Raw genomic sequence first — 12,875 nt, 5'->3', positions numbered from 1 at the left:
ACCCGGGAAGAACTGGGCAGTGATAAGAGAGCTGGGGAATTGAACCAGGAGCTGCTACTGACAGGTGGAGCCGCCCCAGCTTCCAGGCAGCGTGCCGTGCTCTGCCGAGCTACACTGCACCCGTGCAATAGTGTGGGTGCCACGCAGGGTGGGCAATCCCCGCTGCCCCCCACTGCCCTGCGCTGCATGGAGTAGGGCTCTGCCACGAGCCCTCAAAGGCCCCAATTACCGCTGCCAGAGCCGGAGAGTGCAGGGTTTGGGGGGTTTTTTTTAAAGCTCCACACTCACTAGGTGTGGAGCACACAGATGACAGCATGCTGCTGTTGCTGGCTGGGGCTAGCGCCAGCACCTGAATCTGCCTGGCGCGGCCCATGCCGAGCACCGGGAAGAACTCAGTGCTAATGCTAGGCCCAGCCAGCAGCGGCAGCCTGCTGTCATCCCGCACGCAGTTCCAGGGGTCCACACCCCCCAGGAGGGCTGCGGGGCTGTGCCAGACTCCTCCCGGGGTCCTGCCGCCGGCAAGTGATATCAGTTTTGCTTTGAACAGTTTGAGGTGCAGTTTCCTAGAAATCACCCATCTCCTTGAAACTTGGCAGGCTTCTTGGCCTCAGAAGGGGCTACGATCTCTGCAAAAGTTTCATCCGAAACAGGCAAGAAATGACAAAGTTATAGGCAGTTTTGTGATTCCCTATTATAGCCTATGGCCAAAACACTGTCAAAATTCCTAAAAAGCTCTGAAACCGTTTTGGCCAAAATGAAACGGGACAGTAAATTGAAACACCTAAATGAACCACTGCACCTCTGAAACGCCGAATACAAAACGAAACGAAATACAGGCATTTTGTACAGCCCTAGTAATTTAGTTATTAAAATTAGGAAGTAATTCTGCTGAAGTGGTTCAAGTAAGGAAGTATATCGTTGAAATCTTCCATAAATTAATTTGTTACTTTAGTCCTTGGTTTCCTTTTATATATTCAATATGTATACTGCTAAACTGAAGTTTCTGTGATATAAAAATACACTATCTAAATCAGCAACTTCATATTTTTCCATATAATCCAAGCTGAATTGACGTCTATGCACAACAATGAAAGACTAGATCACTGAACATGCAATCTTCAAAAGAATGAACAGTCACTCCAAATATTAATTCTGTATCTATTATGATTTGTTGGAAAAGCTAGAGGGAATGCAACTCACCAGCAGAGAAGGAAAAAAGTACACGTGTGTTAGACTAGCACAACTATAACTATTTTTTACTCATTGCTTCAAAATAATTTTGCATGCAGCACAGTGGAAAAGCAATAAAGGACTAATTTTCAGTGGCGTGCATACAAGTTTCCATTTTCAAAAATAAGTTTATAAAATATAGGCTTTAAATGTAACTAAAATAAGTTTATAAAATATAGGCTTTAAATGTTATTTCATTTGAAGTGTTCCATTAACACATATGGCAAATTTGTGTCAATATAATGGAACAAGAAACAAAAGCAGCTCTCACTTTTTCCTGTTTTTTGACAGACAAACAATACTGGCTTAAATTGAAGCCATGTGCCCTAAATTCTTTGCTAAATTAAAGTCTAGTTTGTAACTTTTGTAGAATGCACATCATCTTAATCCAGCTAATTAAACATAAGTATAAATTATTAGTTTATTTTATTCTTGAATGTTTAAAAAAGGTTAGAAGAACATCATCTTGGAATGAATGAATTTAGGCTGGACATTAGAAGGTTTCTAACCATCAGAGGAGAGAATTTCTAGAAGAGCTTTCCAAATAAGTGATGGGTGAGCAACCTAATTAATTTAAATTTGAAATTGATACATTTATGGGTGGAATTATATGATGTGGGTGCTTGTGATAGCAGAGGATCATATTTGATGATGGAGGGAGGGGGGAAGTCTCTTCTCCATTTAAGATTCCTATGAATACAACAGCCTTCAAAAAGCAAACAAATAATTTCAAGCATCCTCTAAATTCCTATGCTAATTCTTGTTGTTTCACAATCCCACTTGCCTATTTAGAGACTGTTAATGTTTGTATGCCTCTTTCACACCAAAACAAATGGAACTGATTGACAAGGATCCTGGTTTTCTCTGATAACCCCCTCCAATTTTCAGATTAAGAAAAGTAACCCAAAATCCACATTTTTCCATGATTGAAGCGAAACACCACTAATATACAGACCTATATATAGTGGTGTTTCATTTTAATCATGGAAAAATGTGGATTTTGGGTTACATTTTTATATCTGAAAATAGAATTTTTTTTTATCAGAGAAAACCAGGATTAGCACCTCTGCTAAACTCCTTGAAAAGTCAAACTGGCTCTGTCCTCAAGTCCCCATTCAACCTTAAATAACTCCCAAATGATTACTCAGTAATAACTCTAAAATTAGAGACAGTGGTAACTCTAAAATTTTGAAATAACATGGAGCTAGATGACATTCTGCATGCTTTACAACAGGGTTTACAGAGGTAGTCCTAATGGCTCCTAAAGGGGCATACACACAATATTCAGAACACTAGATCTCTCTGGTACAGTACCCTACAAGGCCTCACTAGCCACTGACATGACATGATAAAAGTAGGTAGGACGGCCCTACAGCTGCTCCTCTTCAACAGCACTCTTGAGAGTGGTGACAACTACATCCTCCTCTCTGCAGGGCCTCACCTATGGAGTCCCATAGGACTGTTTCTTATCTGTTTTTCTCTTCAGCATCTATATAAAAATCACTAGATTTAGGAGCTTAGATGATCTGGTAACATGAGTGTCTAAATATCATCTTAAACCTCTTACTGTCTAAGAAGCTGCTCCCCCATGAGGATCTAGACTTTGTGACCTCCAGGCTGGACTACTACATTTTAGTATATCTGAATTTTAAATATGAAACAAGTTCCCAGGCTGCATCTGGTACAAAATGCAGCTACCCACAAGGATATTAAGCTATTACTCAAGTTCTTGACGGCTCCTTGACAGTTTAGGGTCCTGATTTCCAGCTCCATTAAAGATTAAATTTCGACTTCTGTATCCCTTTGACAGGAGGGCATCGATAGTGCAGGTCAAAGCCCAGGAAAAAATGCAGGAGAATCTCAGCTAAGGGGTCACTCTAGTTAAGGAATAAACTTCAGAAGAAAATTAGGCTCTTGAGACTGAGCACCCGGTCTTGCACTTAGTGGGAGTAAGTGGGGGTTCATTTTCTGGGCTCAACAGGGGAGGTGGTGTGAGCATGCCCAGTAAGTTCACTAAGAACTTCTGATACAACTGCCAGACAGTACAAAGCCTTACGCTTACACAAAAAAACAAACAAAGAGTGAAGTTTCCTACATTCAAACTATCTAATGCACAAAATGAAGAGTAGGGAAAAATAAGCTTATTTAATTTTAGCCTGTAACAATGGATGAATAATTGGTATTGAAAAGTTACATTAATTTGGTCCAACAAAACTATCACCCTAAGAAATCCTTGCCTCTTTCACTGAAAAGTAATTAAAAAAATACTTTCCCTTTTATTATAAGAAAATGTATTCCCTCCATAAATAAAAAATGATAGGAGCAAAAGATGAGAGGGTATGTTCGAACATAAGAACTGCCACTTACTGGGTCAGACCATAAGTTCATCTGGCCCAGTATCCTGGCTCCTTGGATGCGTTTGAGGGCCAGTAGGTGCTGGCTGATGTGTTCCATTTGGTGTCTCCTTCTGATGACTGACTTTTTAACCTATGACCTCACTCCCATTCCTGTTTTCTTTTTTGTTGTCCCACATAATCAGTTGATGTGTCCCCAGTGGCCTCCCTTATTCAGGAAGGCTTACAGTTCCCGTGATGGGCAACAGCCCATGATCGTGTCAAGGTACATTGAATAGGTCTGTGTCATCTGGCCCAGCATTCTGGCTCCTTGGATGAGTTTGAGTGTCGGTAGGCACTCTCCGGTGTGCTCTGCTTGGTGTCTGCTTCTGAAGCCCTACTTATTAACCTATGACTTCACGCCCGTTCCTGTTTTTGTTGTCCTGCATATTTAGTTGATGTGTCCTCAGTAGCCTCCCTTCTTAAGGGAGGCTCATAGTTTCCCATGATGGGCTAAGTGGCACAACAAACCAGCCTGTTTCATACAGTCCACTGGCTCCTTGAATGCATTTAAGGGCCAGTGGGCACTGTCCGGTGTGCTCTGCTTGGTGTCCCCTCCTCCGCGCACTAATTTTGAACTGCTGACTTTTGCTCCAATCCATATTTCGTCCTTTAGTTGCCCCAAGCAATCAGTGATGTGCCCTTAGCAGCCCCCTCATCAAGGGGGGTTTATAGGTCTAGGAAGTTCTAATTCAGAGGCTGTATCCCTAGCTACCATACTCACTAGCAATTGAAGCAACTTCCCCCCCAACAGTCTCTCCAAGAATTTGTCCCATCCCTTCCTGAATTTGGCTAAACTGGCAGCTGCCACAATATCTGGTGGAGATGAGTTCCACGCTTCAATGACATGCTATGTGAAAAAAAAAACAACTTTCTTTGGCTTGTTTTAAGCTTGACACCTGCTTACTTCAGTGGCTCTCTACCTTTTCAGGCTCACTGGCCTCGAGGCTCCCTCCTGGGTTGGAAGGTGTGCAAGGAGGGACCAAAAACACACAAACAGGGTTGAGCGTGACTCCAGCCACACAAATTCCCTCCCCACACTGTATCTTCTGTGAATTGAATAGCACCCAAATTCAAAAACAGGTTGATCTGTGACAGTGGTGACCTTCTTTCAGAGGGGTCAGGCAGTGGGCATGGGGGACTGGCAAGGCCAGGGACACACTCAAGAAGGGCCTGCCATTCTCTGCTTATGTCCGTGCACCTTGTGCACTCTTCAAAGGGCCTGGCTTTTGAGGTGTCATCCCAGAACTTGGGCCAAAGCCCACCAAGCAGTGCTACAAGTTCCCTTCATGAGGGGGCTACTAAGAACACATCCCTGATTGCTTGGAACAAATAAGATAAAACAGGGATGGGAGTGAAGGTCAGAGGTTCAAAATAAGTGCGCAGAGTGGGGGTATTCACAGGAATCTGGAGGCACCACTGGCTGCCCTGCTACCCTGGAAATCATAAAAAATGAGGGTTGGAAGGGACCTCAGGAGATCATCTAGTCCAACCCCCTGCTTGAAGCAGGACCATCCCCAACTAGATCATCCCAGTCAAGGCCTTCTCTAGCTGGGTCTTAAAAATCTTCAAGGATGGAGAATCCACCACCTCTCTGGGTAACCTGTTCCAGTGCTTTCCTACCCTCCTAGTGAGAAACTTTTTCCTAATATCTAATTTAAACTTCCCTTGCTGGAACTTGAGACCATTGCTCCTTGTTCTGTCATCTGTTACCACTGAGACCAGTCTAGCTCCATTCTCTTTGGAACCTCTCCCTCCACCATGTACTTAAAAGCTCTCCTCCAAGTCTTCTCTTCTGCAGACTAAATAAGCCCAGTTCCCTCAGCCCCGCCTCAGAAGTCAGGTGCCCCAGCCCCTGAATCATTTTCGTTGCCCTTTGCTGGACTCTCTCCAATTTGTCTACATGCTTTCTATAGTGGGGCCCAAAACAATACAGTACTCTAGATGTGGACTCACCAGTGCTGAACAGAGGGGAGCAATCATTTCCCTCAAGCTGCTGGCAACACTCCTACTAATGCAGCCCAGTGCACTGTTATGAATATCCCAAGTTCTCAGCACATCATAGTCACAGTCCTGGAGAACTAGGGCCAGAAGGGACCTCCAGAGGTCATCCAGTTCAACCCCCTGCCTTAGGCACAACCACCCCTATCCAAACCATCCCATACAGCCATTGCCCACGCTCTACATAAGACTACCGTCAAAACCTACAGCCACTGGTTGAACTCCACAGCTTTGCTGTAGTGTGAAAAAGCATTTCCTCTCTAAAGGGTGGGAAACACAGGGAGATGGAGGGCACCACCGCAAGAGCAAAGGGGCGTTCAGTGAGTGACCCTTCCCTGCAGAATCTGCTCTGCTGTGATTCCAGAGAAGTGTAGGGAGCACAAAGGTGATGGAAATACCAAACAGCTCCTCAGAGAGCAGAGCAAAGAGGGGCCTGTCCATGCTGCCTGGGCCCCTTAGCAGCATTGCCTGGTCTTCAATGTGAAATTATCATATTGTAAGCTCAAAATGATTGTATTTGCTGAAAAACTATTGTATGCTGAAAAATATGTAAATAAGCATGCAAATGTCTTATTTACTTTATATTGCTCACTGTAAAATCACAAGCGAGTGAGTAAGAACTGGGTCACTGAAGTTGAAGCCTTTATTTTGAGGCAAGCAGTCATAAGAAAATGCTGACAGCAAGCTCAGATCAAGTGTGGGGGCATCCAAATCCCAAGACTTCTGGGCTTGCACATAGGATGCCTGCCAATGGATTTGGAAGTATCTGAAGTCCCAGGGTGAGAGCCTGGGATGGAGGATGCTGGCCCATTGTAGTACCATACATGGTGTTTAGAACAAGTGAGTTCTGCCTGCTCCACTGATGTGATTTTTGGAACCACTGCGCATTTGTACACATGGCTGTGCCACAGCCCTGGGCACTTTTAAAAGTCCCCAGAGCTGCGGCATGTGACGTCGTACGAGCAGCAAAAGATGCGTCCGTGTTGACAGTGGTGGCAGCGCACTGTGGAACTAAGACACATCGGAGACGTTTTAGTTCAAAAGCACGCCGCTGCCATTTTCTGCGTGCTGACTCACATTTCGCCACTTATACAACTGCGCACGAAGCAGCGCAGTGTGGGTCAGCTCGTGCGTGGAGCAAACACAACTAATGGAGGCTGCTCCAACCCACCAGATACCCAGCCCGCTGTGGGACAAAAAGCTCTGTGTATAAAATGCCCATTGACTTCTGTTCCATCCATATGGTCTGGAGCCGATTTGACCTGGAACACGAAGTACATTAATTTTTTAAAAAGCCCCAAAGTAGGTTAAGACTCTCTGAGACTGACCTGGGTATCGTGTATGCTGCCTCAAAAATGATGCTACAGCTCGAGTACTTGTGCTATTATTGATCACACATCCTAAAAGGGGTGAAATGACCGTACCCCGGGCCGGGCAGCACCGCCCCGCAGTGAAACGAGCGGCGTTTCCCAGGCTGGAGCGGGGGCGCGGACAGGAGCTCCCCCCGCCCGGGAACCGGCTGCGCCCCGGCCCTCGCGCTTGTCTCCAGCCCGCCCCCAGCACTGGCTGAGATGCGCCCAAGCCCGTCCGGGCCCGGGCAGGACCGTGCGCCACTCACCAGCCCGCGGCCCACGTCGGGCTCGCCTGCGCGGCTCCTGCCGCTGTACTCAACATAGCGCAGCCTCTCGGACGAGGCCCCGGCCTCCGCCATGACAGGGCCGCGAAAAGCCCGATAGCAGCCGAGGAGGGACCAAAACAAACGAGAGCGGACGAGCGAGCAAGCGCGCTGCCCTCCCCCACCCGCGCCGATACGTCACCGCGTTCCGAGAGCCCCTGGGGCGGGGTTGCGCCAGGCACGGGTCACGGGTGAGCACAGGGGATGTGTGTGTTGGAGTCAACTGGAGTCAACACACACACACACACGCACTCACTCACACACACACACACACACACACACACGCGAGAGGGGCTGTCGGCACACACTCTCACACGCGCGCGCGCGAGAGGGGCTGTCGGCACAGACAGGCCCTGCGTCCACTCACCTCTCCCTCTTACCTGGGGATTTCGGCTACCTGGGGATGAGGAAGAATGTCTTGTATTGGAAAGTGTGTGTGTACGATTTGTACTCCCTTCTCCACTTGAAGGGGGTTGCTAGCTGGTAGGGGTGCTGTGGACGAAACTGCAGACTACTCACAATTTCCCTCTGTCCCAAAGGAGCCAGGCCAGGACGGTCTGGAGCTTAACTATGTGCAAATGTATTATTACTTGCATAAATGGAGAGCCATAAATATAACCATATGTACAGACCTATATATTTAGCAGTATATATAGTTTGGTAGAAAATAGTTTACACCACTATTTTCTACCAAAGGTCCATAATACCACTGCAAATCTCGACAGTATTATAATTACTTACTCTATATGAACACATATGATTAATTTTTAAACCTACAGAAATAATTACTTGTCATTGTAAAACCTATTTTGAAATCAATAAAAATGTCCCTACCTAATCATTTTTCTGTTCATTGATTCACATAAACATAGGGAAGAAGAGCACATTGTTTGCTTATTCTTTCAATTAGTAAATCCAAATTAAAACACACATGATAAATTAAAAGTATAGGCATCTTTAAAAATGTGCATAACACCTTAGCCTTCTTCCAGTTTATGATGATTTGTTTAGGAAATTTAAACATTTTCTGAAGCTACTGCTGATGTTCTTTGACAATGGATAAGGTAAAACAGGAGAAGATGCAGCTATATGTATTTGGAGAAACAACTTGGACTGTGGGGAAGTGAAAAAAAACAAACACGTGAGATTAGAGGAATGCCAGGGACAATTCCACAATGGAAGAAGCTGCATTGACTGATTTTTCCAGCTTAAGTCCAGATTCTGCTGTCATTGTTGTGTTACTCACAATGAGAATGCCTACTCATGCAAGTAGCTGCATTTTGTTCATTAAGGCCATTCATATAAGTACCTACTGCTTTACATGAGTGAGGATTACAGAATATATTATTAGTGTTACATTGAATGTTGCATTATATTTTATTCAAATGCACATTTACAAAAAAATCTAATTTTAAAATACTTGTGGATGAACAACAGCAGCTGCCTTCCTTTTAAAGCACTAGTAAGACTTGTCAGACAAAAATCAGTGCTCTGAGAACATTCCATAATAAAATATTGTAATAATGCTTTGCGCTTCTGTAGCTCCAAAATACCAAAGTGATTTGCATGGATTAATCCAGGGATACAAAATAAATTTATAAATATTACTTAATTAAACACTACAGGATCCTTGTGGAGTACAACAGATAAGGGATCCAAAGAGATCTATTGAACTGAAAGAAGGCTGTTTAACGGCCCACAACATTGTTAAATTACAGTTTAGGATAAGAAGCAAAGAAAAATACTGTATCCCACTGAAAAGGAAATTCCAGGTTGAAAACTGTAATTATCTGAATAAAACCTTGTTCAGGACACTCAGGTTAATACTCACTCACACTCATATAGTACCCACAGACAAATAAACTAGAATTCAGAAGTGAACTCCCTCCCCCCTGAAGGAACAGATATTCTAAAAAAAGTGTTATTTTCACAATATTTCTGTTCTGGATAAAAAATCTTGTGAGGAAGCCTGATGCTGCAAGAGTTTTCAGTGTAATTTCTGAGCTAAATAGTATTACTTCAACTACAAGTGTTGCAGCTATATTTTTTCTGGGGTATGAAGTGCATCTGTCTGGACAGTAAGCATGCTTTTCTTCATTACACTAGATATACTTATGCTAACTAGTGCATTATGCACAGTAAAAACACCTATCCTTTATACTTACATTTCAAATTTGCTTCTTTTTAGCTGTTTTTTCTGTGCTAACATCATTTTATTTGCTTTCAAATTGAGAAATCCTATAGGAAATCCATCTGCTTTACTTAATATTTTTTTAATGTTTTAAAAAAATATTTAAAATAAAAACTGCCTGCAGATGACAAAGCATGACTCAATCGTGTTTCATAAGTGTTACCAAAAGAAGCTAGCCTTAAAGGAGTGAAGTTGGAGTGATACAGTGGGCATAGTATACTTGGATTTTAGAAAGGCTTTTGATACAGTCCACAGGCCATTCTCAAAAGCCAGTTGGAGATATATCATAGTATCATAGTAGCTAAGGTCAGAAGGGACCTAAACAGATCATCAAGTCCGACCCCCTGCCTTGGGCAGGAACAGATGCTGGGGTCATATGACCCCAGTCAGATGTCTGTCCAGCCTCCTCTTAAAGACCCCCAAGGTAGGGGCGAGCACCACTTCCCTTAGAAGTTGGTTCCAGGTGCTAGTCACCCTAACTGTAAAGTAATACCTCCTGATGTCTAGCCTGAACCTGGTCTCTATCAACTTCTGGTCGTTATTCCTAGCTACCCTGTGTGGTGCCCTGGGGAACAGGGCATCTCCTATTCCCTGCTAATCCCCCCTGGTGAATTTGTAGACAGCCACCAGATCCCCCCTCAGCCTTCTCTTGTGGAGGCTGAATGGGTTCAGGCCCTCTAGTCTCTCCTCGTATGGCCTGCCCTGCTGCCCCTTGATCATGTGAGTGGCCCTTCTCTGGACCCTCTCAATGCTAGCCACATCTCTCTTGAAGTGCGGCACCCAAAACTGGACGCAGTACTCCAACTGCAGCCTGACCGATGCTGCATAGAAGGGGGGGATCACCTCCCTGAACCTGTTTGTGATGCATCTGTAGATGCATGCCAAGGTGTGGTTAGCCTTGCTGACAGCTTCCTCGCATTGGTGGTTCATGTTCAACCTGGAGTCAACAATGACTCCAAGATCGCTTTCCACCTCTGTCCTGACGAGAAAGGTGTTCTCCAGCCTATAGGTATGCTGCCGGTTTCTTCTCCCTGAATGCAGTACCCTGCACTTGTCCGCATTGAATTCCATCCTATTCTAATCTGCCCATCTCTGTAACCTGTCCAGATCTAGCTGGATTCTGTCCCTCCCTTCTGGTGTGCCCACCTCACCCCACACCTTGGTGTCATCAGCGACCTTGGACAATGTGCTTTCCACGCCCTCGTCTAAGTCGTTGATAAAGATGTTGAACAGTATGGGCCCGAGGACCGAGCCCTGGGGAACCCCACTGCCCACATCCCTCCAGGTCGAAAACTACCCATCCACCACAACTCTCTGTGTGCGACTGTCCACCCAATTAGCCACCCATCTGATTGTGTAGGCATCAATGCCTCAGTCACCTAGTTTTTTTTTAATGAGAATGGGGTGAGAGACAGTGTCAAAGGTCTTCTTAAAGTCCAGGAAAACGACATCCACCCCCATGCCTTCATCCAAGGACTTTGTGACCTGATCGTAAAAGGAAATAAGATTAGTCTGACAGGATCTTCCCTTAATGAACCCATGTTAGTTCCCCCTGAGCATGATCTCCCCTGCTGGTCTCTCGCAGATGTGCTCCTTGATCATTTTCTCAAAGATCTTCCCCAGGGCCAAGGTAAGACTGACAGCACTGTAGTTACCTGGGTCCTCCTTTCTCCCTTTCTTGTAAATGGGGACCACATTGGCCTTTTTCCAGTCATCTGGCACCTGACCAGAGTTCTATGAGGGCTTGTATAGCTGTGCCAGGAGCCCTGCAATGACCCCCACCAATTCCCTCAGCAACCTTGGATGAAGAGCATCCAGGCCTGCTGATTTGAACACATCCAGCCCCTCCAGAAGTTCCCTAACTATGTCATCCCTAACCTTGGGCCTGGTGGTGCCTCCCCTGAGTCCTTCTATACTCCTGGTGGGGGAGATGTCCTGGTCCCTGCTCAGAAAAATAGAGGCAAAGAATTTCATTGCCTGTGGCAAGGACTAGATCCAGCAGAGCATTTCCCCTGGTGGGACTGTGCACCTCCTGAGTTAGGTGGAGGTATCTTGGCTCAGTTAGGTACCTCGGCTAGGAATCTATGCGAGTGGTTAGACCTAGCTGACTGCTCTTCCCAGCAGATGTCTGGGTAGTTCAGGTCACCCATAACTACCATATCTCTTGACTTGGCAGCCTCCACAAGCTGTCCTAAAAATTCCTGGTCCAGCTCTTCCCCCTGGTTGGGCGGTCTGTAATAGACACCCACTGATAAGTCCCTTTCCCCACGACCCCCTTGTATTCTTAACCAGAGCGCCTCAGTCAGCCCCTCTTCTGACCCCAACTTGCTCATCGAGGATGTGTATTGCTCCTTGAGACAGAGTGCTACACCCCCTCCTTTTCTCCCTGCTCTGTCCCACCTGTAGCCTGCAGCCCTTAATATCTACTGCCCAGTCGTAGATCAAGTTTCTGTGATTCCTACTATGTCTGGATTTATGATAGCTAGCAGGAGGGCAGGCTCCTCCTGCTAATTCCCCATACTTCTAGTGTTAGTGTAGAGGCATTTAAGACCTCCTTTGGGTGTTTGTGTCGCCCCCTTGTTCCTAAGTCTATCATGGCCCCTGTCACTTACTTGGGTACTTTCTGTGCTCAACACCTGGCTTGATGGTGAAGTGTCCTCCTGTGCCTCTGTGGCCCTGTCCCCCAGTGAGACTAGTTTAAGGCCCGCCATATGAGGTCAGCCAACCTGGAAGAAAAGACAAGTTTACCTTTTGGGGAAAGATGAAACCCATCCCACCTGAGCATGCCCCCTGCATGGAAATGCGGGTCATTGTCGAAGAACCCATTTAGACTAGACATTAGGAAGAACTTATTCACAGTTAGAGTGGCCAAGGTCTGGAATGGGCTCCCAAGGGAGGTGGTGCTCTCCCCTACCCTGGGGGTCTTCAAGAGGAGGTTAGATAAGCATCTAGCTGGGGCCATCTGAACCCAGCCCTCTTTCCTGCCTATGCAGGGTGTCGGACTCGATGATCTATTGAGGTCCCTTCCGACCCTAGCATCTATGAATCTATGAAACCCAAAGCCTGCTTGGTAACACCAGCTCCAAAGCTGCTGGTCGACCTCACCGATGCAGACCTCATGGCACCATCCATGTCTACTCACTGGGAGAATAGAGAAGAATACCACCTGTGCCCCCCCCCACCCCGAACTTGGCCCCCAGAGCCTTGTGGTCCTTCATGATGCGGTCTGGACTGCTCTTGGACGCATTATTCATTCCCACATGTATCAGGACCATGGGGTGCTGGTCAGAGGGTTGGATAAAGTCTGGGATCATCTCCTTGACATCCCGAATCTGGGCCCCAGGCAAGCAGCAGACCTCACGTACCATGGGATCGGGGCAACAGA

At 45.9% G+C, this 12,875-nt stretch overlaps 1 protein-coding gene across 2 annotated transcripts in view; it reads right to left on the bottom strand.

Annotated features, from left to right (window-relative positions):
- Positions 1-7,447, bottom strand: part of DNAJC15 (DnaJ heat shock protein family (Hsp40) member C15) — a 29,036-nt gene extending 21,589 nt beyond the window's left edge. Inside the window, exon 1 of one of the 2 annotated variants that reach the window (XR_323079.3) lies at positions 7,243-7,447. Coding sequence is in view for 1 of the 2 variants with exons in the window: in XM_006017316.3 (XP_006017378.1) it covers positions 7,243-7,335 (93 nt within the window). In the remaining variant the exon portion in view is untranslated. The remainder of the gene's footprint in view (positions 1-7,242) is intronic. The other variant, XM_006017316.3, reaches the window with a different exon arrangement.
- Between the last annotated feature and the right edge of the window lie 5,428 nt (positions 7,448-12,875).

Source organism: Alligator sinensis, unplaced genomic scaffold, assembly GCF_000455745.1.
Source record: "Alligator sinensis unplaced genomic scaffold, ASM45574v1 scaffold59_1, whole genome shotgun sequence".
NCBI lineage: Eukaryota > Metazoa > Chordata > Crocodylia > Alligatoridae > Alligator > Alligator sinensis.
This window is presented reverse-complemented; position numbering and strand designations above follow the sequence as displayed.